Consider the following 22,839-nt stretch of genomic DNA (forward strand, 5'->3'; position numbering starts at 1 on the left):
GTACGACGTCACCGTGTTTCCACTAAATGGGCTATCATGTTTATTCGCAAATTCAGTCTTTGAGTGGAACTCTATAAGAGAGATGATTTTAAGCATGCTTTAATAATGTCTGCAGGTGTCCCTTTTGTAATTACGGAATGTGTCTGAGGAAAATCACCAGCAAACCCATGACGTTATCAAAATTTCTAAGAACTTTTAAGGTTCGGTAAACAGCTTCACACATAGGCTCTATGACTCATGGCACATTCGTCCCATATTATCAATAATTCGTCCTGTAACAGTTTGCCTAGGGGCCCACATTCAGTGCTGGTCTCCCTAGCACGAGCTTGCGAATTGTAATCTCTGTGAGTCGCGAGGCTGCGTAGTTTCAGAAGAGTAAACTTGTTTCTCTCGTCCGGTATGTCATTCGCGAGAGTTGCGATTATCTTTTAGGCATGTTGTCGTTATCATACAGTTACAGTAACTGTAACTTACATAAAACTTTACACAAAACTTAAATAACAGAAAAGTTAAGACACTAACCTAAGCACTCTATACATCTCCATACTGATTAAACTATTAGAGTTATTCATAGAGAATAATTGAAAACCCCATCTTGTAAAATTTATTTTGGCTTTTAACATAAAAACAGTCTCTGTAGCTGGAATATTAAACTTACATACACAGTATCGCGAAAGATGATAAAAGTTTAATATCTAGTTATTCATTTTTTTTCTTTAATTTGCTATACATTTTATTTCTTTATTTCAAAATGTTTGGGCAGCCAGCTCACACTGATAAATCAACCAGACTGCTAGTTTTTTTTCTCACTTCAATTACAGTTATTGTGATTTATTACTGAAAATACATCTTTATCATAATGCTAAATAGCCTATAGCATTCAGGGATAATGTGGCTTCCTATTAGTGAAAGCATTCTCAGAATAGGATAAGTAGTTTCAGGGATTACCCCCTGCATCCAAACTAACCAACTTACAAGCAAACTTTACCTCTTTATAACATTAGTATTAATTATTTGAAGTAAATCTAAAATAAATGTAATTGTTGTAAATACTAGTTTGCTGAGATATTTTTTTATTGTCAAGCCAGTTTTACAAGATATATAATTTTTTAAAAATGTATTAAAAGTTGTAAATTTGTAATTGCATGTTTTTAAAAGATAAAGTACACAGAGATCGTTCTACAACATTTAATTTTCAGTTCTTTTTATTTACGTAGTTTTAGAGTTCCTGTTCTCTGATGAAATATACAGGTGGTCTAAAAAATTTTTTTGTATGATGTCCCAAGATTTGGTTTGGTTTGGCAAGGTAATGAATGATCCTCAATGCCGAAAGATTCTGGTTTCATCTTGCTTAATCATTCCTCTGAGCCAAAAGGTGTTACTGTTTCTCTGGTGCCTTGGTGAGACTTTTCATCAGACATCAGAGTGATGCAGGTCATTGTACGAGTTTCGGCTTGTCCTACATTCTTTTGTAACGACGGTTTATTTGCGAAGTAGCTATTTTAAAGCCCCGTTAAAAAGGTATCGGAGTCATATGCATTTGTTTTTATTGGTGTTCACTTCATTTGTCGCCCATAAGAGACTGACAGCTACTTTGCTTGAAAAAAAAATACACCAGACAATATTTAAAAACAATTCTAACTGAAGTCTGTTGCATACATGATGAGTATTCAGCAACGTCGAGGTTAGAAGGCAGACGCCTTGACTACTAGCAGAGATCCAGAACTGCAGAACAACAAACAATGCGGACATTTAAGTCCAAGCGCCCAAACCCCGCATGGTAGACTCTTTCTACTCTGACCAACTCTTCTTCATGAACCATCCTTCTGTTTCCCGTATTGAACCTGCCTGAAATTAATGCATGAAATTTGGCATCCCGCATGAAAGTGCCCAGGGTTTTCCCTGTGTCTATGCAGGTTTTACCTGGGCCCAACTTATCTAGTAGTTTAGTTTAGAGTTAAGAGTGAGGGGAGTTAGTCATGGCGCCAATCGCTGCCATGGCTGGCCAATCCCCTCCTAGCACATGATGCATGCGACCCTCTCCCTGCATGGCTAATCCCAGCATGACTTAGGTCCCTAACCCGGACCCCTCCCAAATACACTTAGTTTTAGTTAGTTTAGGAAAAAAAATCAGAGTATTCACGATATATATGAGTTACCTACTAGCCTTTACCCGCGGCTTCGCTCGCATTGAAGCCATTAAATAAGTATCAGAGATCATTACAATAGAAATGAATCAATAAAATATATTTCTCTGTAACAAAAATAAATAATTTTGAATTTTGAATTTTGACCGTCGATAATACAGTGCAACGGGATTACAGTACTCAGGGTTGGAACTTCATAACTGGAATGCTAGATGGCGTTGCAGTAGCTAGATTTTGAGATTTTTTGACAAACATTTTTTTTTTATCTTTCGTAAAAAATATTTTTTTTCTAATAAAAATTATCCTATGTTACTTCTAATACCTCCAAGAAAATGTGTACAAAGTTTCATGATGATCGGTTAAGGGCCGGTTTTATGACCTCCGGCTAAAGTTCCGGCTAAAATTTAACCGCAGGCTAGCTCTTATTTCGGTTTTATGACTCCCTGTTAACGTCTACCTTCGAGTTAAAGTCCCGGCTAACCTAGCGGGTGGATGAACCGTCCGCTAGCTGTTTAACCGGAGGCTAAGCAACAGAAAATAAAATGGCGATGTATCAGGCGAGGTTAGTTGTTGTTAGTGATGATGACTATTTGAGGAATTCTATTGAATATTTGCAGGATGCCATGGAATAATTTATTACTAAATGTAAAATGCTTCGCATTCGTCAAAGTTTTATTAAAAATTACATGGCATGAAAGTGTAGTCACGCTTTTCTATTCTCGTCGAGTCGTGTATTATTATTTGACTTTAATTGATCACGAAGTACATAAACGTATGCTATGTATATAAACTTAAGAATATGTGTAAATAAGTGAATTTTAAAATTGCAAAACGAGGGTTATTATTACCGGTAGGTACCTTTAAAATGTGTGTTTTCGTGGAAGTTGTATCTGTGAATTTTTATTCGTAATACAGTGGACATGCCGGGAATGAAATGCATTTCATACAACTTCAGACGTGGTTATAATTCAATGAATACAATTGAATGTGAAAATAAATGTTACCCAATTATCCCTTCCCTATCTTACAAACCATTAGGTACTTATTATCTACCTGCCACGCAAGTGCAAAAAGAAAACAGCACTGGAATTATTCTGTTTACCGTATCCAAGTTTATCCCTTGATCCTATCGGCATGACCCTTTATATGTTGGTCTTGTTTTACATTATACTTGCTGTTTTAATTTAGAATGTTGAAACATTCTGTACACAACACAAAATACCTAACATATCACGATGCAAACAAATTATGTCAGGTCTTGTAAAAATATATTTCTTTCGTATACATTTTACAATCATAATTATTTTCCCAGTGAATATATCTAGGATCTCTCGACCTACTAAATTAAAACAGCAAGCATCCTATACCACAAACTAATTCCATCAGGATCGGATTAATTTGGATACGTGATACGAAACTATTAGTACAAAAATGAAACCTACACCAGTGAAATGAAAATCGACAAGTATTTTCCCGAAACGGGGTCTATATTATTTGATTATGAAATAAATTTATGAAAGAAATAAGTGTTCTCTAGCAAAAATGTCATCCCCTATTTATTTGTTGGTATAGAATTACTTCGTTAGTTTTGGCTTAATATATAACCTAACAAAATCATGAGTTTCAATACAAGAGTAAAGTTGAAAACACACGGTTTTGAATCGTAAATTGTAATTTTATGGTTTAATACAAAGCAGGTTTGACGTCAAAGTAGTTTTTGGTTAATTTAATTATATCTGTTGCAAGATAAAGTTCGCGGCATATTTCTTTACTGCAGCTGTAAACATTCCGAATCACAATACAAACAGCTGACTAACATTCTACCAGAAAAAATAACTGTCTTGCAACAAAAGTTACCAAATTCTGTTTTATTTCATTACCAACACACCCATTATTACACCACACGATTCGTCAGGTTCCGGTTAGCCAACCGCAGGCTAAGTATGGGTCATAATACACCCCTCGTTCGTTAACCGGAGGCTAGCCTTACCTGGAGGCTAGCTAACCTGAGGATTTAGCCGGAGGTCATAATATCGGCCCTAAGTAGTTTTCGCGTGAAAGCGTAACAAACTTACATTCACATTGATAATATTATTAAGTAGGAATATTTGCAATTTATATCCGTTGTTAGTATTGATGGGATGTGCTGTAAAAGCAAGTTTTGGAATTTCAGCTTTGACGCAGACAGCATCTCTGTGATGGCGATCGTGCCCCCACAAGGGTGGGGCTGGGTGGACCCCTGGATCCAGGGCCCGGGCCCAGCCCGGTTTAGTTGTAAGTGGTGTGGGAAAGTGCAGAATTAATTTCCGCTTAAAATTATAGGGTCAATGCTAAATACAATATTTCACAGTTTTTTTAAAATCTTTTCCATCTAGAAAGGTTATACAGGTGTGCTTTAAAATTGTAGTTGATGTTTTTTTTAATTATCATAAATTTCAAAATATTACCCTTGAAATATAATTTCAGGGTTTTATGTAACAGGTTTTTAACTAACTATTCATTTTTTCCCCTCATAACTTGTATTTGATGTGAATATGTATCGTCTGCACAGCAAAATAACATTTAATGAAAACGATCAATCAATTGCCGATTATGAGTGTCGCTTGAATTAGGCATTAATATTGTGGTTAAACTGCAATTGATCTTTAGATGGAAATATTTTTCAGATTTCGTTAGTTTATAGTTTGAAACTGAATCATGTGATTGTGTTATTAATGTGCAGCAGTGATGGCACGTGCAGGCAGGACGTTGGGGCGAGCGGAGTGGCGGGGTGCTGACCGGTGGTGGGGATGAGCGCCCAGCCAACCAGCGCCACGAACACTCCTCCCAGCGCCCAGAACATGAGCAGGAAGCTGAGGTACTTGGCGCGGTCGGCCTTGGACAGCAGCTCCGCGAAGTGGGCCATCACTATCGGGAACACCCCGCCGATACTGCAACACACCGCCTGCCTCCGTCACTTCATCCACTTCCATCACTTATATCACACCGTGTTGCGTGGGGTGTCACCAGAGAATGGGGAAATGTACAGCTGGGCATGAGGTCCGATTCCAGTCGAGGGGAGTGAAGCCCAAAGGGGAGGAGGATTTCATTGTACTGCACGTACCAATATGGCGGCTGTTCGTTTACAAATGTATCAGCTGTGCCTGTATTGGAGGTTAAACTGGAGATAAATGTCGACTCATATCATTATCTACATTTGTATTAAGATTAGTTTTCGGACTTTTAATATATATATACATATTAACCAGTAATATTTTGTTCTAATTTTCTTCCGAACAGCTTAAGTACAGTAGTTAATAAAAGCAGGCTAGAACATCTGATAAAAATACAAACAAATGTCCGCCATATTGGTATGTGTATATCAGAAAAACAAATTGAGGAAAAAACTGTTTCATGTCTGACTGCTAATGCTTCATCTGTAAGCCTTTTCTAATCTCTGGAGATCACGGGAAAGCTATACTGTGACGTGTCCCGGTACCGGGGCTGGTGCTGGAGAGGCTGTATTCTGGGCTGGATGCCGCGGCGTCCACAGGTCCAGAGAAGTATCCCTGATGTTCTTGGCCACACACCTTGTTCCCCTTAGGGTGTTTCTTGCCAGCCCTCTTGCTGGGCAGGAGGAGGGGAGGGTAGTGCAGAAACAGGTCGAGAGGGGCGAAGAGGGGGGAGGGGTGGGAGTTCTAGAGCGAGCACCCGAAGGCCGCTCCAGAGGAAGGAGGGAGGCGAGTCTAGAGCGAGCACCCGAAGGCCGCTCCAGAGGGAGGAAGGGAGCTGAGAGCAAGAGATAGATTAAATAACTTTTCCTCTGTATCCAATTTCACCAAGTTATATTTGCCAATTACTTGGAGAGGAGCTCTGCTAGGCACAATTTGTACCGAGCTTATATAGATCTCCTCCCTACAATGATCACTGACAGAGCGACATATCTTTCCCCAATACAGAAAAACAGGCCATCCTGTGCCCTCCCCAGGAATTCACACACTAGGATATTATTTACTTATAACATATATAGCACTGACACACATGTTATATTATATAGTCCTTAATAAATCCATATGCACTGCTATAAACGTTCAAAAGGATGCGTGCTGCCATCTATGTTATGTTTGCGGCACCACTCGTAGCCTATATCCCATGGCTGGTGTAGAGAAGTCTGTTGGGATACAGCTTTCCTTGTGAAGCGGCCATGTTGGTTGCAGAGAGAGGAGGCCGAGGTCAAATATAGGACACAACAACTGTGTTTGCATAAAGCAGCTTGTTTACCATTAACATTAAAGTAACCCTAAGATTTGTAAGTATTGATGGGTTGGCTCCCAATTTTCTCTAATCCAAATCTCAAATTAGAATTTCAAAGAGTATCTCGATACACCCCTCGAATCAATATGTAGGTCTCAAAGGTAAAAAGTAAAATAATGTACAAGAAATGAAAAATATTTTCTATGGTGTTGAAACATTCAAGCATATAAAAGTTTGTTTCACCAAATAAATTTCCAGAATACATATATCCTATATATAATTAATATAATACACAGAAGGAGGAAAGTAGAAATTTTAGGGTGGGCAAGGGGTGAGGGGGGCTGGGTAATACTGGGAGATGGGTTAAAAAAAGGTGTGAATAGAGGGAGGAGGGATCATGGGTGGAAGATTGAGAGTAGAGAAGAACGGAAAGAGGAGGGCAAGTATTCCTGGTGAGGATGGGGAAGGAGTGGAATGGGATTGAGGGAAAGATACTGATGAATGTGACAAGAGAAAAGGACTAGAGGAAGAGGCTTCAGAAATTGGGTTGAGTTGGGGGGGGGGGGGGGAACTCCTTGCCATCAGGTGGAAGCCCAATCGCATGTGTAACAATCAATCAATCAATCAATCAATCAATCAATCAATCAATAATTACACGTTAAAAGTAAAAGTACACTATCTTGGGGAATGGTAACATGTTAGGTATAAAGAAAAAAAATTATCTAGTAAACTTCAGAGGCTATCAAGTGATGAATTTTTTAATATACTTTATTTCCTATAATTTTTTTTCTTTGAAACTTTTTCCTAGAATACAAAATCATTAAAATAATTATTTGATGGTATTTAAGGATTTGATTCACTCATCTATAGTTGTAATAACAGGGCAGAACCGAGAACAGGGCAGAACCGAGAACAGGGCAGAACCGAGAACAGGGCAGAACCGAGAACAGGGCAGAACCGAGAACAGGGCAGAACCGAGAACAGGGCAGAACCGAAAACAGGGCAGAACCGAAAACAGGGCAGGACCGAGAACCGAGAGCCGGGACTAAACTTAATATTTTAAATACACGACACACACATGTCAAGTTCGTTTAAAATACATGCATACAGTAAGTAACACGTTTGCAAACGGGCATTAAACATAGACTGCTTGGAAAAAACTGGGATGTTGCTGTGTCATGGACACGGCCGTGTGTTGTACGTGAATAGGTGTACGTAACGGGTAATATTTTTTCTATACAAAATATAAAATACGCTATTTTATGTATGTTATAATATTTTTATTTTATCACCATACATATTCTCTGTAACTATTTCACACTAAATTTTTATATGTGCAATAGATAGATTTTGACGAGAGCTGACGATTAAAACCCAAACGAACGTCGTAGCTTCTCAGAGTCAAAAGTTATACTAAATGGAAATCTCGAAACGCAGCAAAATGACCTCAAATTGGCGGCGCTTCCCTCTCCACGCGCGCGCGATGCGTCACAGTCCTCACTTAGCACAACGAATTCTTTGATCCTTCAGCTATCCAGTGGCGTAATTAAATTTTCGGATGGAGATGATAGTCATGTATCTGCAACACCGAACTGTATCCCCCAGATTTTGTTATCATTCGTTTTTTTTTTAATTGCCTCCCACTACGGAAGCAATTTTAAATGGTCACGTCAAAAAAAATTATTGCGTATTGTGTGTGTGCAGTATGTTGGGTTATAATGATAGGAAATACATTTAAGCTAGGTTGCTGGAATTTTCATGGGAAGCCATCTTTTCACAGACGAGAGAGCCAAACGCCCAATCGTGCATCTTGGGGTTATTTTTTTTGTTCATTGTAAATAAATATGACGGTGTTGATACAAGAATACTAATGGTCAATTATGTTAGGTTAGCTACATTATAAATACTTTAAAAAATTGTGGACGGTTGATTTGGTTAGGATAGCTACATTAAGGGCCTGTATTACCACCTCCGGATAAAGCTCTGAATAAAATTTATTTCTTGAATAGCGTCCACGAACGTATTACGACCTTTAAATAGTGATATTCGGGCGCCTATTCGTTGAATGAACTATTCGGTGGTCGGACGAGCCAATAAGCTCTTATTCAGCGAATAAGCACTTCGAAGGCATCGGGCCGATCAGCTGTGCTACTGAAATCAAATACGGCTGGAAGGAGACAGATGATTGTTGATAGTGATTCTGATGATGAGTTTTTGGAGATTTTTCTTGCTAGAACAAGAATGGCGAAAACAATTAGATACCGTCCAGATAACTATGAAGAGTGGAGCGACGATTAATTTGTTATGCGCTTCAGAATCTCCAGACATTCAGCACTTCGGTTGCTTGAAGAAATTAATGGCAATATTGTGTTTAATACTAATAGGTAAACTATATATTAGTTTATTTACCTTTAATTTTCTTTTTCATAAAATTTACAGATCAAACCTAACCAAAATTTTCCTTATTGTTTAGTGTGTTCAATATATATATATATATATATATATATATATATATTTTGGGGGGGGGGAGGTGTTTACTTTTTGGCCATTTGTTAAGACCGTGTCGCAATTCAAGAGAGTACCTATGCACTCTCACTGGCCACTCTCCCTCTCAGGATTGTATACTCTCAGTTGGGACTGGAGAAAGTACCCTCTGTGACGTCAAGAGTGGGCGAGAGAGTACTCTGGGCGACTTGTGACACGGCCTTATACTTCATTCGAAAATAATCCTTTAGGGTTAAAATATTTCTCTAATCCGAACTGCAAATCTGTGATGCAAAACAAATTTAGGACAAGGATTGTTTGTCTATTTTAAACTGTAATGTAAATGTAAAAAAAGGTTACTTAAAAATAGTTACGCAATGTTTAATGTTGCCTGGCGTGATTTGGAACAAAATCTGTCATCTTGTTTTCAATTATATTTTCGAACGTGCGCACAAATTGAACTTACTTCGTGCATTCTTCTTTACTGTAATTAGAGAGCGCACACGTTTCGCTACTTTTAATTCAGCCATATCTAGCCTCACAAAGCGCAAATATGTATTGAATAATATAGTGAAGATGATAGCAGAAAAGTAAAGAAAACAAAAGATCGTTGGAATAACCAAAACTGGCAACACTACAGCATTATTTTTCACTATCTTAGCAGGGTTTTTAATACCAACGCTTAAAAAATACAGTAGAGGTGTCGAAATCATCAGATAAATTGCGAATAGCTATTTGGTCACTATTCTGGGATTGTAATACACGAGGACGAAGATATTAAGCGAATAGCTTATTCAGTGTATAGCTATTCACGGCTTTTATCCAGAGTTGGCAATACAGGCCCTAAAGATACTGTGAATTCATGTAAACTTCGGGGAACTTCGAGTGTGGCTCTCTCGTCTGTGAAATGAAGGCTTCCCAAATTTTATATTCTGTCTTCGCTTGTGTTGTTTTTGAATCCTAAAGGGGGGGGGGGGGGAGGGGCAGCTCCGAGCCGGGACTAACGACCCCCGTCTACACTCGTACAACACATCGGACCATGGGCGTTGCAAGGATAAATTTTTTTTGGGGGGGGGGGGGGATTACTTGATTTAGTTGTTGAGGAATATCCATCCCCTGGGGAAAAAAAGCGGGGGGTTTGAAGGTGCAAAAAGGTGGTTTTTAGGCATTTTTCTTTCCTAAATATTCTAATTATAGTTGGTTGCAATATATAATTTATTTTTTTATAAAAAAAATATTTTCGGAGAACAAATTTGTAAAAACACAGTTAACATATCTGCTGGTGCTATATCTACACAAAATCATTAATTTAAACATCAGGAGAAACCTGAATGTTACACTTAAATGCCGCAGCAGTATTAAGAATATTTCGCACATGTACACAAACATAAGTAATAAAGTGATTATATTCACTATTATTATAGTATCTCTCCTCGGTATCGGACCTGATTTTGATTTTACACGAAGATTGAATTAAAAAGTGCTCACATTACCACGATTGGACTAAATGCACCATGCGCAACATATGGGTTATATCACAGAAATCATATTTTTAATATAACTACGAAACTAAATATATTATTGGAGGGGACGAAATTGATGACTTTTATTATTGGGGGGCGTGTCCCCCCCGGTTGCGACGCCCATGATCGGAGCACATTGACATTACACGCCCGCGCCCCCACAAACTAATAACGCATCACCATCCAGGCAGACCACCATGAACACCCGTACACAAAGGAACACCACCCATAGCGCCGGTGCTACGGGGACGGACAGCCTAACACAGTGCCACGAACGTATACAGTTTAATATTAGAGCCAGTGTAATAATAATCATAATTACATTTGTAACCAGTGAAAACAAAAACAATCTGTGTAAATGTAAATAATATGAAGCGTAAATGTAATTTAGACATATCCTCAAGGAAAAAACATTGAGCCAAGGAGGCCCCAAAAACAGTCATTTGATTCAACTCATGTTTTTATGATTGCCAAATTAGAAATGTAAACATTTGTTAACATAGATTAGGCAAAAGAGCACTAAGTGCAACATAGATTAGTCAAAAGAGCACCGAGTGCAACATAGATAAGACAAAAGAGCACCGAGTTCAACATTGATCAGGCAAAAGAGCGCTGAGTACAACATAGATCAGGCAAAAGAGCACCGGGTGAAACATAGATCAGGCAAAAGAGCACCGGGTGCAACATAGATCAGGCAAAAGATCACTACGTACAATATAGATCAGGCAACAGAGTGCTGAGTGCAACATAGATAAGGTAAATGAGCGCTGAGTACAACATATATCAGGTAAAAGAGCGCTGCGTACAACATAGATCAGGTAAAAGTGCGCTGCGTACAACATAGATCAGGTAAAATAGCACTGGGTACAACATAGATCAGGCAAAAGAGCGCTGAGTACAACATAGATTAGGCAAAAAAGCACCGAGTACAACATAGATCAGGCAAAAGAGCACTACGTACAACATAGATTAGGCAAAAGAGCACCGGGTGCAACATGTATCAGGCAAAAGAGCGCTGAGTACAACATATATCAGGCAAAAGAGCACTGAGTACAACATATATCAGGCAAAAGAGCGCTGAGTACAACATAGATCAGACAAAAGAGCGCTGAGTACAACATAGATCAGGCAAAAGAGTACCGGGTGAAACATAGATCAGGCAAAAGAGCACCGGGTGAAACATATATCAGGCAAAAGAGCACCGGGTGCAACATAGATCAGGCAAAAGAGCACCAGGTGCAAAATAGATCAGGCAAAAGAGCACCGGGTGCAACATATATCAGGCAAAAGAGCACCGGGTGCAACATAGATCAGGCAAAATAGCACCGGGTGCAACATAGATCAGGCAAAAGAGCACCGGGTGCAACATAGATCAGGCAAAAGAGCACCAGGTGCAACATAGATTAGGCAAAAGATCACTACGTACAACATAGATCAGGCAACAGAGTGCTGAGTGCAACATAGATAAGGTAAAAGAGCGCTGAGTACAACATAGATCATGCAAAAGAGCACTGAGTGCAACATAGATTTGGAAAAAGAGCACCGGGTGCAACATAGATTAAGCAAAAGAGCACTAGGTACAACATAGATTAGTCAAAAGAGTGCTGAGTACAACATACTGTAGATCAGGCAAAAGAGCGCTGAGTGCCTAATAGATCAGACCAAAGAGCACCGAGTGCAACATAGATCAGACCAAAGAGTACCGATTGCAACATAGATCAGGCCAAAGAGCCCTGAGTGATCGCCCCGTGGGTTGGGGTATGAGGGAGAGAGAGGGAGAGCGCACCCTATGCCGCTGCAGAAGCGCGCCGTCATGAAGGTGCCGAAGGTGGGCATGAGCGCAGCGATGATGCCGAACACGGCGTGCACGCCCAGCGCCGACATGAGCGTCCTCTTGCGGCCCATGCGGTCCGCCAGGCTGCCCCACAGCACCGAGCCCGCCATCATGCCCAGGAACGTGATGGCGACTGTCCTCGTGCGAACAACAAGCACAACACCGCTCACAACACCTTAAAGCGACCCCACACTCTGGAGGGCATGCCCCAGTGTGTGGCAGGTCCCAACCTGCTCGCCCCGAGCCGGGCCCCGGACCGAGCATATCCGCCAGCCTGTGGCAGGTCCCAACATGCTCGCCCCGAGCCCACAGCGAGTGTGCTGTCTGTCGTCGCATCATCATGTCTTTTAATGACAATAAAGTTTTAATAACGTTTTTATCGCACTCTTCGACCAGTGTGGGATATAATGAGTAAGGAATATGCCAATAGGCATATCAAACAAGAGTGCTACGAACAGCTAGTGAAAAAAAAACCAGAGAAATCAGAATGAACAATATTTGTGAATGTGAATGTGAATGTACATTTATCTATCCTCAAATAACTATGCAGAGCATTGACATGTCACTGTAACGATTTCGTCCCACGAGCCACCTTTTAGACCCAACTCTTAGTTTCTTTTTTAGTGGATCTTCAGCCAAACAAAATAATCCGCCAAACAGTGCAATGCTGCTTGCAGCCGTTGTTAAAGTACAACACGGACTGTCTTTATAGAGAGAGAGACGAGCATGCTCGTGTAGTGTGTGATGGCAGCCATGCGCCGAGCATATCCGCTAGTGTATGGGGCACTTTACCTCGCGAGCAATCAACCATGGCTCCCACACGGGCGGGACTGAGTGGACCCCTGTGTCCAGGGCCCGGGCCCAGCCCTGTTTATTAATTTTTTACAAACTAAAAAAGTACCGAATATTGAAGTAGCTTGGCTTCTGAGTTGTAGCCGTGTCCTTGGCGAATAATTCACCGACGTTTCTAGTCGACATTGCAGTCGCCATCATCAGTTACCTAATACAAAAGGCTCCCTGATGATGTCGGTGAATCATTCGCCAAGGACACGGCTACAATCCAGAAGCCAAGCTACTTCAGACAATGGCCGTGAAAGCCTGCGAACATTACTTTGTATTTGTGTGATTATTTTTCCTTACACACAAACACATACACACTTTAAATTGATACTATAGTTCAAATACTGCACATAGCATAAACAGCACATAAGCTTGCTTTTGTGATAGAAGAATTTCCTGAAAAACTGAACGTGATTGTATAAATGAAAAAAGATAATAAAAAATGTATTTATGTACAATGTGCAGATTTTCAGCTTTCTTTTGGTTTTATTTAGGTATAGCAAAGTACACACTTTGGTGTCATAAAATGTGTACTTTCAAACACTTACACTATTCAGGTGGTGCATATATATTTTTTTAGTATTTACTGTACATGTCATTGGCCAGTAGCCATGTTGTTTTCCTAGGCCTGTTCAGAGCACAGTGCACCGCAAATAACTTTTTATAAAAAAATAATTTTTATTAAAAAAAAACCTTCAAAATTATTTACATTGGTATTGACAGTACTTCGCTTGCAATACAAAATTTGATGAGTTTTGCATTGAACATTCGTAAATCTTAAGAAGTATTAAATTTTTACCAAAACAATTCAGTCACAAAAAAAATGGAGTTAAAGATGAATTAATACCAGCAAATAAATGGCTACTTCATAACAAATCACATGTTCATAGAATAATTTTTAGTGTGGATGACAAAGATGAAGAAATTTTTTACTTTTCACTAAATTTTTGTAACTGAATTTGACAATATTAAAATAAATTAGGATTCTAAACAATCAGTGTTATAAGCAAAAACAAAAACTTTTAAAACCCATATAAGTCCACCATGAAACACAATTTTCAAGTTCTACTGGCAAATAAGTTGGTCAATGATTGACTCAGAAGTTGTCCACTGCTCTGGCTTGCTTGTTTCTGAAAAAATAAAAGCAGTAATATCTCCAGGTATGTAGACCCTTTAAAAACAATGAATACAGCAATTGTGGTGGTTGAAATAGCCTGCAAACAATGGAGACTTAGGCAGGGTTTATAAACTATGCAAGATACACAAGAACCCAAGAAGCACATTACACGAAAAGTTTAACAACGACAAATTCAAATACACATCTATAAATTACGAAAGATGCTAAAAAAATGCATCAAAAAACGGTCGCACTTTTAACTTACTGCATTTTGGTTTGCATTTCCCTCTTTTATAATCAAAGCGATGTGTTCCAAAAACTTTTTAAGATGCAATGTTATGTGTATAGAAAGCCTAGGTCCCCGCGAAAACATTTTGTTTGAATAAAATTTCGAATCGAATATCAAATTATTCACGAATATTGAATATTTTTCGAATTGAATTTAAAACATACAGTGAAACTCCTTTTCACACTTCACAGGAGTTCAAGAATAACTGATCCAAAATACAGTATAATCAAAAGAGAGAGAAATGTAGTATATGGAACCATACTAGATTGTTGTATCTTCGACCAATAACATTTTATGTTCGAAAATAGTTTTGGTGATTCAAGTAACCAACCTGCATCTCGCATGTCTAGTTTTAGTCTATAATAGTCAGTGAGAGGAGTTAGTCATGGTGCCAAAGGCTGCCATGGCTGGCCAATCCCCCTCCTAGCACATGATGCATGCTACCTCTCCTACATGATTAAAGTGTATAGGCTTCAGCCTGAGACGCACTTAGTCTCCCTCCCTAACTCGGACCCCTCCCACACACTCAAGCTTTAAGTTGGGTTAGGAAAAAACAAACAAAGTTTTACGAAAAGTTTGTATTGAGATGTGAGTGTGATCGCGCCCCCAGCCAGAAGCACTGGGTTGTGACTGCGGGAAGTGCTATGGGACGCACGCACCTAGCCAGCCCTTCTCGGCGTCGTCGATGCACAGCTCGACCTCGGCGCTGGGCAGGATGAAGGCCACGACGAACAGCTCGATGGTGTCCGCGGCGAGCCCCAGTCCGCCCACCAGCAGCGCCAGCCACTGGAAGTAGCCCAGCCCGGCCTGCGACCACACACCCGCATTGCCGTCACACACACACCCCTTAGAAACACACACAACTTAATACTTAGAAACCCACACAATACTTAGAAACCCACACACAACTTAGAAACCCACACACAACTTAGAAACCCACACACAACTTAGAAACCCACACACAACTTAGAAACCCACACACAAATTAGAAACCCACACACAACTTAGAAACCCACACACAACTTAGAAACCCACACAATACATAGAAACCCACACACAACTTAGAAATCCACACACAACTTAGAAACCCACACACAACTTAGAAACCCTCACAAAACTTAGAAACACACACACAACTTAGAAACATGCAAGGCAGAATCTTCTAAGTTATGTCCGTTCTAAGGGGTGAGTTTCTAAGTTATGATAGTTCTAAGTCATGTGGCTCGGCATTGCGTGTTTATAAGTTGCGTGTTTCTAAGTTATGTGGATTTTATTCGAGGTTTCTAAGTTATGACTGTTCTAAGTTGTGTTGGTTCCCCATTGCGGACACTAGCACGACCAACTCCGTCAACTACGGTCCTCTCAAGCTGCTTCACTTCTCCCACAAACATGGCGCAGACCATCGGTCAGCTGCACACACGTGGCAGTGCACGCAGGCCCGCCCCCTGCACGTCACATCACGAGGTTAGACTGGACACCGCCTTGTCAGGGCGCGGCATGTGCCCCCACTTCAAAGCAACCATTTTACACTTGGATACAGGGATTCTTTGTTCCGAATGATTAGTATATAGGACACCAGCTAATGTAGCTATGTTTTGCCATGTGAGTCCTACAGTTGCACCATTTATTATTAGGCACAATATTATATGCGGTGTTGTCTGTATAAATAAAAGCATTTAAGAATATGCTGAAGGAAGATGAGAACTTCTATTTCTGTATTTCGTGTTTCTGTATTTCGTATTTCTGTATTTCTGTGTTTTTAGATGAATGAAAATGGCTAAAATGTGTAGTTTTCAGAATAATTTTTAGTATAGATTCTTCAAAAAACTTCATTTTTCGACCAATAATGCTATGGTCACTGCTCAAATACTATAGCTGCCCTGCGCATGATGATAAGCCTTGCGTTTAGAGGCGATAACACAGCATCATCGAGTGTCAACTGTGTCGTTCCGCTTCAATAACTCGATAACACCCTCCATGCGGGCCCCTTACATATTATTTCCAGCAACAAGAATGTCTAGTTACTGCTTGGTTGCACTAAGAGTGCAAAAGTAGTTAAAGGTACTGCTCATGTAAACAAAGTCCAAAGTGTATAATATCTTTGGACATTCCTGACTAGACTAGCTCAGTATGTATCAATTATGATTCTTTTTTAAATGTTCATGTGTCAAAGTCTGTATGTTTATAGACACAACTGTCAAGAGAATTTCTATATCCTGAATAAAGTGTTGAAAATGTAACATAAAATAATGAATATACAAGTCTTAACATGTCGATGACATAGGGGCCATTAAAGAAGATGTGAAGCATATACAATTGCAGAATTCATGAGTGGGAGAAGCTGCAGTACTCAAGAAAATCCACCGATGCGCTGCCACCTAGCCACATTTCCCACTCGTGGAACCAATTCTCGATTGGACCCTACCAGGGATCGAACCAGAGTCACCTTAAGCGCTAGGCCAGTTATCTGACCACTTGTTAACAAGTGTGAACTGTGAGGTCTGCCAGGAAGACAATGGGAGATGAACCCTCTCTCTTGCAACATGTCTTTCAGAAATTCATTCCGCCGAATTTATTACACGCCAATCGATCCCTTGCGGGACCTGCGCATACTACCCTTACGGTGCAGAACTGGTTTGTCATGAGCTCACACAAGCCTAAGGTGAAAGAGATGAGCCATTTCATCGCGAGCCGGAGATGTTTGGGGAAGACTACAATGGGAGGCTGAGGCTACTATTTCAGCATAATTCCTTAACACATTCAGCTACCCTGTGGTTGACACGAAGGAACCCCTATTCCCTAGAGATACAAGTTTATCACATCTCTGGTACCCCTCAGGAAACCCAGAGAGCTTGTAATATGGCCAAAGTGCATCCAACATCTAGCTTCACAGGCTAGTGCAGGAGCTATATCGTCACTCACTGCGTCCACCCTTCAACGGAATAGGGACTCATCTAGACGTGGCCTCACCGATCATAACCACCAACAGCCAGTGCGAGTCCTCACCATGTAACTCGGTAGGTAGAGGAAACCTCAGCGGGGACTCCCAGCATGCACTTACAGCCTTATACTGACAACCCGCAAGATAAGATAGTAACTACCCCAGACCAAGACATGATATCAAGCTATCTTGGCCTGCTGTGATTGAAAGAAACTGAACCCTAGAATGTGCATCACGAGAAGGGAATTTGGTAAAAACTCTCTTTCCTACAGACAAGAGAGTACTGGGGGGACAATCTCCCCTGCCGGGGCCTACCTATGTGGGAAGGTTGCTGAACCTTTGGCTGAACAAACCTCCAGCCAGCACAACCCATTGTACTATATCCTTACACCCGTCACAAGCCAGCTGCACCATCCCAGAACTTCCAGTCCCAGTCTCGTCCAGAAGAGGAGAGGTTATTGGTGATGGCTCACCCACATCAAGAATATACATTCCTTCCAATCGCAATCGTGTGAGCTGTAAGAGCCCATGCTGTGACGAGAGGCTGAAGAAACCCCCTAGCTCACTAAGCTAACCAGATAGTTGACTGTCTTTAAACCATACCCAAAAATACCCAACACAGCTATTTCAAAATAACTTGTGCATATTTATCACACACCAATAATACCCGCGAAGGCTGGTATATAAGTAGTAGGATATAGCCGATTCAAGGACAGGCGCAGGATCCAGGATCCGACCTTGACCTTCAACCCTGAACTTTGACCTTGAACTTGACCTTGAACCGAGTCCTTGACCTTTGACCTTGAACTTTGACCCTGACATTGAAATTCGACCCTTGACCTTTAACTATGACCTTGAACATTCACCTTGAACATTGACCTTGAACATTGACCTTGAACATTGACCTTGAATATTGACCTTGAACCTTGAACTTTGACCTTGACCTAGACGTTGAATCGAGTCCTTGACCTTTGACCTTGACGTTTGACCTTGAACTTTGAAACTGACATTGAAATTTGACCCATTGACCTTTAACTATGACCTTGAACAAAGATATTGACCTTTAACTTATACCTTTGACCTTGACCTTAAACTATATTATTGACCTTGAAAATTGACCTTGACCTTGACCTTGAAATTTGACCCTGACATTGAAATTCGACCCTGACCTTTAGCCTTGCGACCATCGATGTTGCCAACCTGATGAGGTCATCTAATCCGTATGCTAATCCATATGCTAACCTAACCTAACCTAACCTAACATAACAAAACCTAACCTAACCTAATCCATATGCTAATCTATGCTAATCTAACCTAACCTAACCCATGCCAATCTATGCTAATCCATGCCAATCTATGCTAATCCATGTCAATCTATGCCAATCCGTATGCCAATATATGCTAATTCGTATACCAATCTATGCTAATCTGTATGCCAATCTATGCTAATCCATATGCCAATCTATGCTAATCCATATGTTAATCCATGCTAATCCATCCGCCATTTTTTATTTCTAGAAATTTCCACCAACTTCGAATCGTGACGTCACCGTTGCACTTTTCGTCACGGCCGCCATCTTGGATTCGAATTTTTTTTCGAACTTCAACTTTTCGAAATTTGATGTAAACATCAGCCGCCATCTTTTGCCTTCCTTAATGCATACCTAAGGCGCCACATTTGAAATTAAAATTATTATACAGCCGCCATCTTTAATTCCAGCACAGACTACCAGATGGCGCTAAATTAGAAATTAGTTGCCAGAGGCGCCTCCATCTTGGTTCTCAAGTTGGCTGGTAGATGTCGCTAGTATCGCACGCCAAATACAAAAAATTGTTGTCAGAGGCGCCGCCATCTTGGTTCTCAAGTTGGCTGGTAGATGGCGCCACCGTCGCCATATTTTAGTTCATATAATCGATACCAGATGACACCACCGTCGCCATCTTTAGTTCCTAGTGTTGCTACCAGAGTGTGCCACCGCCGCCATCTTTAATTCTTAAAGTTACCGCCGGAGCGCACCACCGTCGCCATATTTAATTCTTAAAGTTACTGCCGGATGGCGCCAAGTGTTATGTAGTCAGTCGAGACAAGTCGGGAACGAGTCGAGACAAGTCTAGACAGTCGAGACAAGTCTGGGGGGGGGGGGGACAAGGCGAGACAAGTCGGTAGCCTGTATTCACCAAGTTCTCCGTTGCCGCCATCTTTAATTCATTAAGTCGCTACCAGATGGCGCCACTGTCGGCCATATTTAATTCAAGGCATTGTCGCCGGATGATGCCAAGTTTGAATTTAAAAACCTACAAGTGTTATGCAATGTGTAACCAGTCGAGACAAGTCGAGATAAGTTTGGAACATGAAGCCATATTCTAAACTACGTTTATTATATATACGTATGCCTTTATATGTTTAGGTTTGATGATAGAGTAATGCAAGGGAATGACTTTTCATTTATATTTGCGACAAACAAACCATCCATCCGATTACATTATTCCAAGTGGCCATATTGGATGATGACATCACCGTTGCAATTTCCATTACGGCCGCCATCTTTAAATATATTATCCGAGTTTAATTAAAAAAAATTTAAAATTTATAAAAAACAAACTTTTACGACACGGAGCTCGGAGTCCTCGGTTCGAACCTGGTGAGGGCAAAAAAAATGGCGACCGATCCTTCCCTCTTGGTGGCTGCAGGCAGACTGACTCCCACCATTTTTTTTTTTCAAAGTATATATAACGTCATCTAGTATGACACCATGTCCGCCATCTTGTCTTCGATGCTGGAAGCCATCATCATTGTATCGTCAGCGAGAGTACGCTGACGCCATGTTAGTTTAGTTCTTATCCGCTAGAGTGCAGTACTCATTTATTACTGTGACACCAACCATCTTGAAATTTGGGTGCCATCTTGAAAATCCATAATTATTTAGCTAGGAATTCAGGACAAAGTTCAAAATTCATTAAATAAATCACTTATTAATTTACATATTGATTTGATCCGCTCCTGTCCTCGGTTCGATACCCGATCGATGTAATAATGTTTAATTTTATGTAAAAAATAATAATTTCAATATACCATGTTCAACATTCGTAAAGAGACTCTAAATCCTCTACGACCATCATCCTATCAGACATCAAGACCACCATATTGGAAATGCGTAATTTTAATGCTAGAGATCTGGAAAAAAGTTCAAAATTCATTAAATAATTTTGTAATCTATATACTGATTGATTAGATCGACTTAGGTCCTTGGTTCGATCCCTGGCCGATACAAAACAACTTTAATATTTTAATAAAGTACCACTAAAGTGGCAGGTTTGAGAAAATAAAAAACACCGCAAGTTCTTTTAAAAAATCTTTTATTACTTAAATTATACACTACCACAAGTACAAAAAACACACAGACAAATTACCAAAGTTTTGTGGATCTCTCGATTCAAACAGTCTTCTTACTATACGGACTATGTCCTTTACATGACTTTAAATGTCTATTCAGTTTATCAGCTCGACATATTGGTACACCACAATTTGCACACAAAGTCGAATTATCGACTTCATTAAAACGACAGTGATATATTTCGTGTCGTTGTGCACTTCGAATGTTTGCCAATGTTTTGTTACAAAATATACAGCTTGATTCCGATGAATGTACAGCCAGTCTATCACAATTCCTGAGGTAACGTTATAATCTTCCATATTGTACAAACTTGCTTAAACACCTGTTGCACTGATATTTAATGCATTCAGAGTTATTACTACAATTGTGTATTACATAATCCCATAATTTCAAGTTTTTGATCTTCTCACAGTACATGCAGTCGGGTGATGGAACACCGCTGGTTGCTCCTTCCTTCATCAATGCCACTGGAACTGTTGACATCCATTGTAACACTGCTGACATGTTAACTTCTGAAGCCGTTGAGGTCTGCTCTGCGGAAGATGTTGCAAACGTCGAAATCTCCTGCTGTGCTGAGAGAGCAGGTGTAGCTGTAGACGTCGTTGTCATCGTGCTCTGCACTGATGATGGTAGACCTTCGATCCAGGTTGGTGTAGATAGCGGTAATGATGCCATCGAGTTCTCAAGAATAGCTAGATACAGGTCTATTATGTTAATCAAGTCTAACAATCCGATCCGTTCATCACAGCAGCCACAGACGGACTGAAGTCCATATCACCAGGGTCTCACTTATATAGTCTCATCAGCTGGTACAACACATGAGTCAAAACAATAACCAGGTTCATTATACTCGCACTTTACTTTCTCGGAGCATTTTTTATAATGAAGATGTAAGCTATCAAGACGTGAAATTAGTTTTTTGCACTTATTGCACTGAAATTGTATTCTTTTAACATTATTAGAACAACTGCTTCTTTCATGTCTGCGAGCATTTGAGGTGATAGTAAATGATGCGTCACAGTATTTGCACTGACGCAATGTACGCTCTTCATTAGTTGAAGAATCCATTGCTGATGATGAAACTTCAGCTGATGGTGGAACAGCACATATCGAAGTCTCCTCCAGTGTTGTCAGAGGCGTTGCCAACGGGATCTGCTTCAACATCGTCGGCGCTGACGTCATGGTTCCCGTAGTCGATGGTACATCCTCCATCGAGTTCGACGTTAAAGTCGGTAAAGATGCCATCGAAATCTCAAGAACAGCTAATTGACACGACTCATGCACCAGAAGAAACAAACTAGGCGATCCTTACACCGCCGACGTCAGTAACAAACTGAGCATCCTGCTTTCTAGGACTTGCTTATATACATGCACCATATGGAATAATACGCTAGTCAAATCAAGAACCATCAACAATAATATTAGAGTCAAAACAACATTAAACATAGAAGGACCATAAACGAAAAGGCAGCAAAATCAAAAAAAGGCAGCACATTTGTAAACACCATCAACAAAAAGGAAGCACATTTTGGAAGCACCATCAACGTAAAGGCAGCACATTTTGGAAGCACAATCAATAAAGAGAGCACATTTGGAAGCACCATCAACAAAAAGGAATCACTTTTGGAAACACCATCAACAAAAAGGAAGCACATTTTGGAAGCACCATAAACGTAAAGGTAGCACACTTTGGAAGCACAATCAATAAAGAGAGCACATTTGGAAGCACCATAAACAATAAGGAAGCACATTTTGGAAGCACCATCAACATAAAGGCAGAACATTTTGGAAGCACAATCAATAAAGAGAGCACATTTGGAAGCACCATCAACAAAAAGGAAGCACATTTTGGAAGCACAATCAATAAAGAGAGCACATTGGAAGCACCATCAACAAAAAGGAAGCACATTTTGGAAGCACCATCAACATAAAGGCAGCACATTTTGGAAGCACAATCAATAAAGGCAACACATTTGGAAGCACCATCAACAAAAAGGAAACACATTTTGGAAGCACCATCAAAAAGGCAGCATATT

The 22,839-nt window shown here is 40.2% G+C and overlaps 1 protein-coding gene across 1 annotated transcript in view; it reads right to left on the minus strand.

The window, feature by feature from the left end:
* Positions 1–22,839, minus strand: part of LOC134539383 (synaptic vesicle glycoprotein 2C-like) — a 134,135-nt gene that overhangs the window by 46,254 nt on the left and 65,042 nt on the right. The window contains exons 3-5 of the mRNA XM_063381373.1: positions 15,127–15,274; positions 12,174–12,354; positions 4,926–5,077 (exon numbers count right to left, since the gene is read on the minus strand). Of these exons, the coding sequence (XP_063237443.1) occupies positions 4,926–5,077; positions 12,174–12,354; positions 15,127–15,274 (481 nt within the window). The remainder of the gene's footprint in view (positions 1–4,925; positions 5,078–12,173; positions 12,355–15,126; positions 15,275–22,839) is intronic.

The sequence above is a fragment of the Bacillus rossius genome, chromosome 15, assembly GCF_032445375.1.
Source record: "Bacillus rossius redtenbacheri isolate Brsri chromosome 15, Brsri_v3, whole genome shotgun sequence".
Classification (NCBI taxonomy): Eukaryota; Metazoa; Arthropoda; class Insecta; order Phasmatodea; family Bacillidae; genus Bacillus; species Bacillus rossius.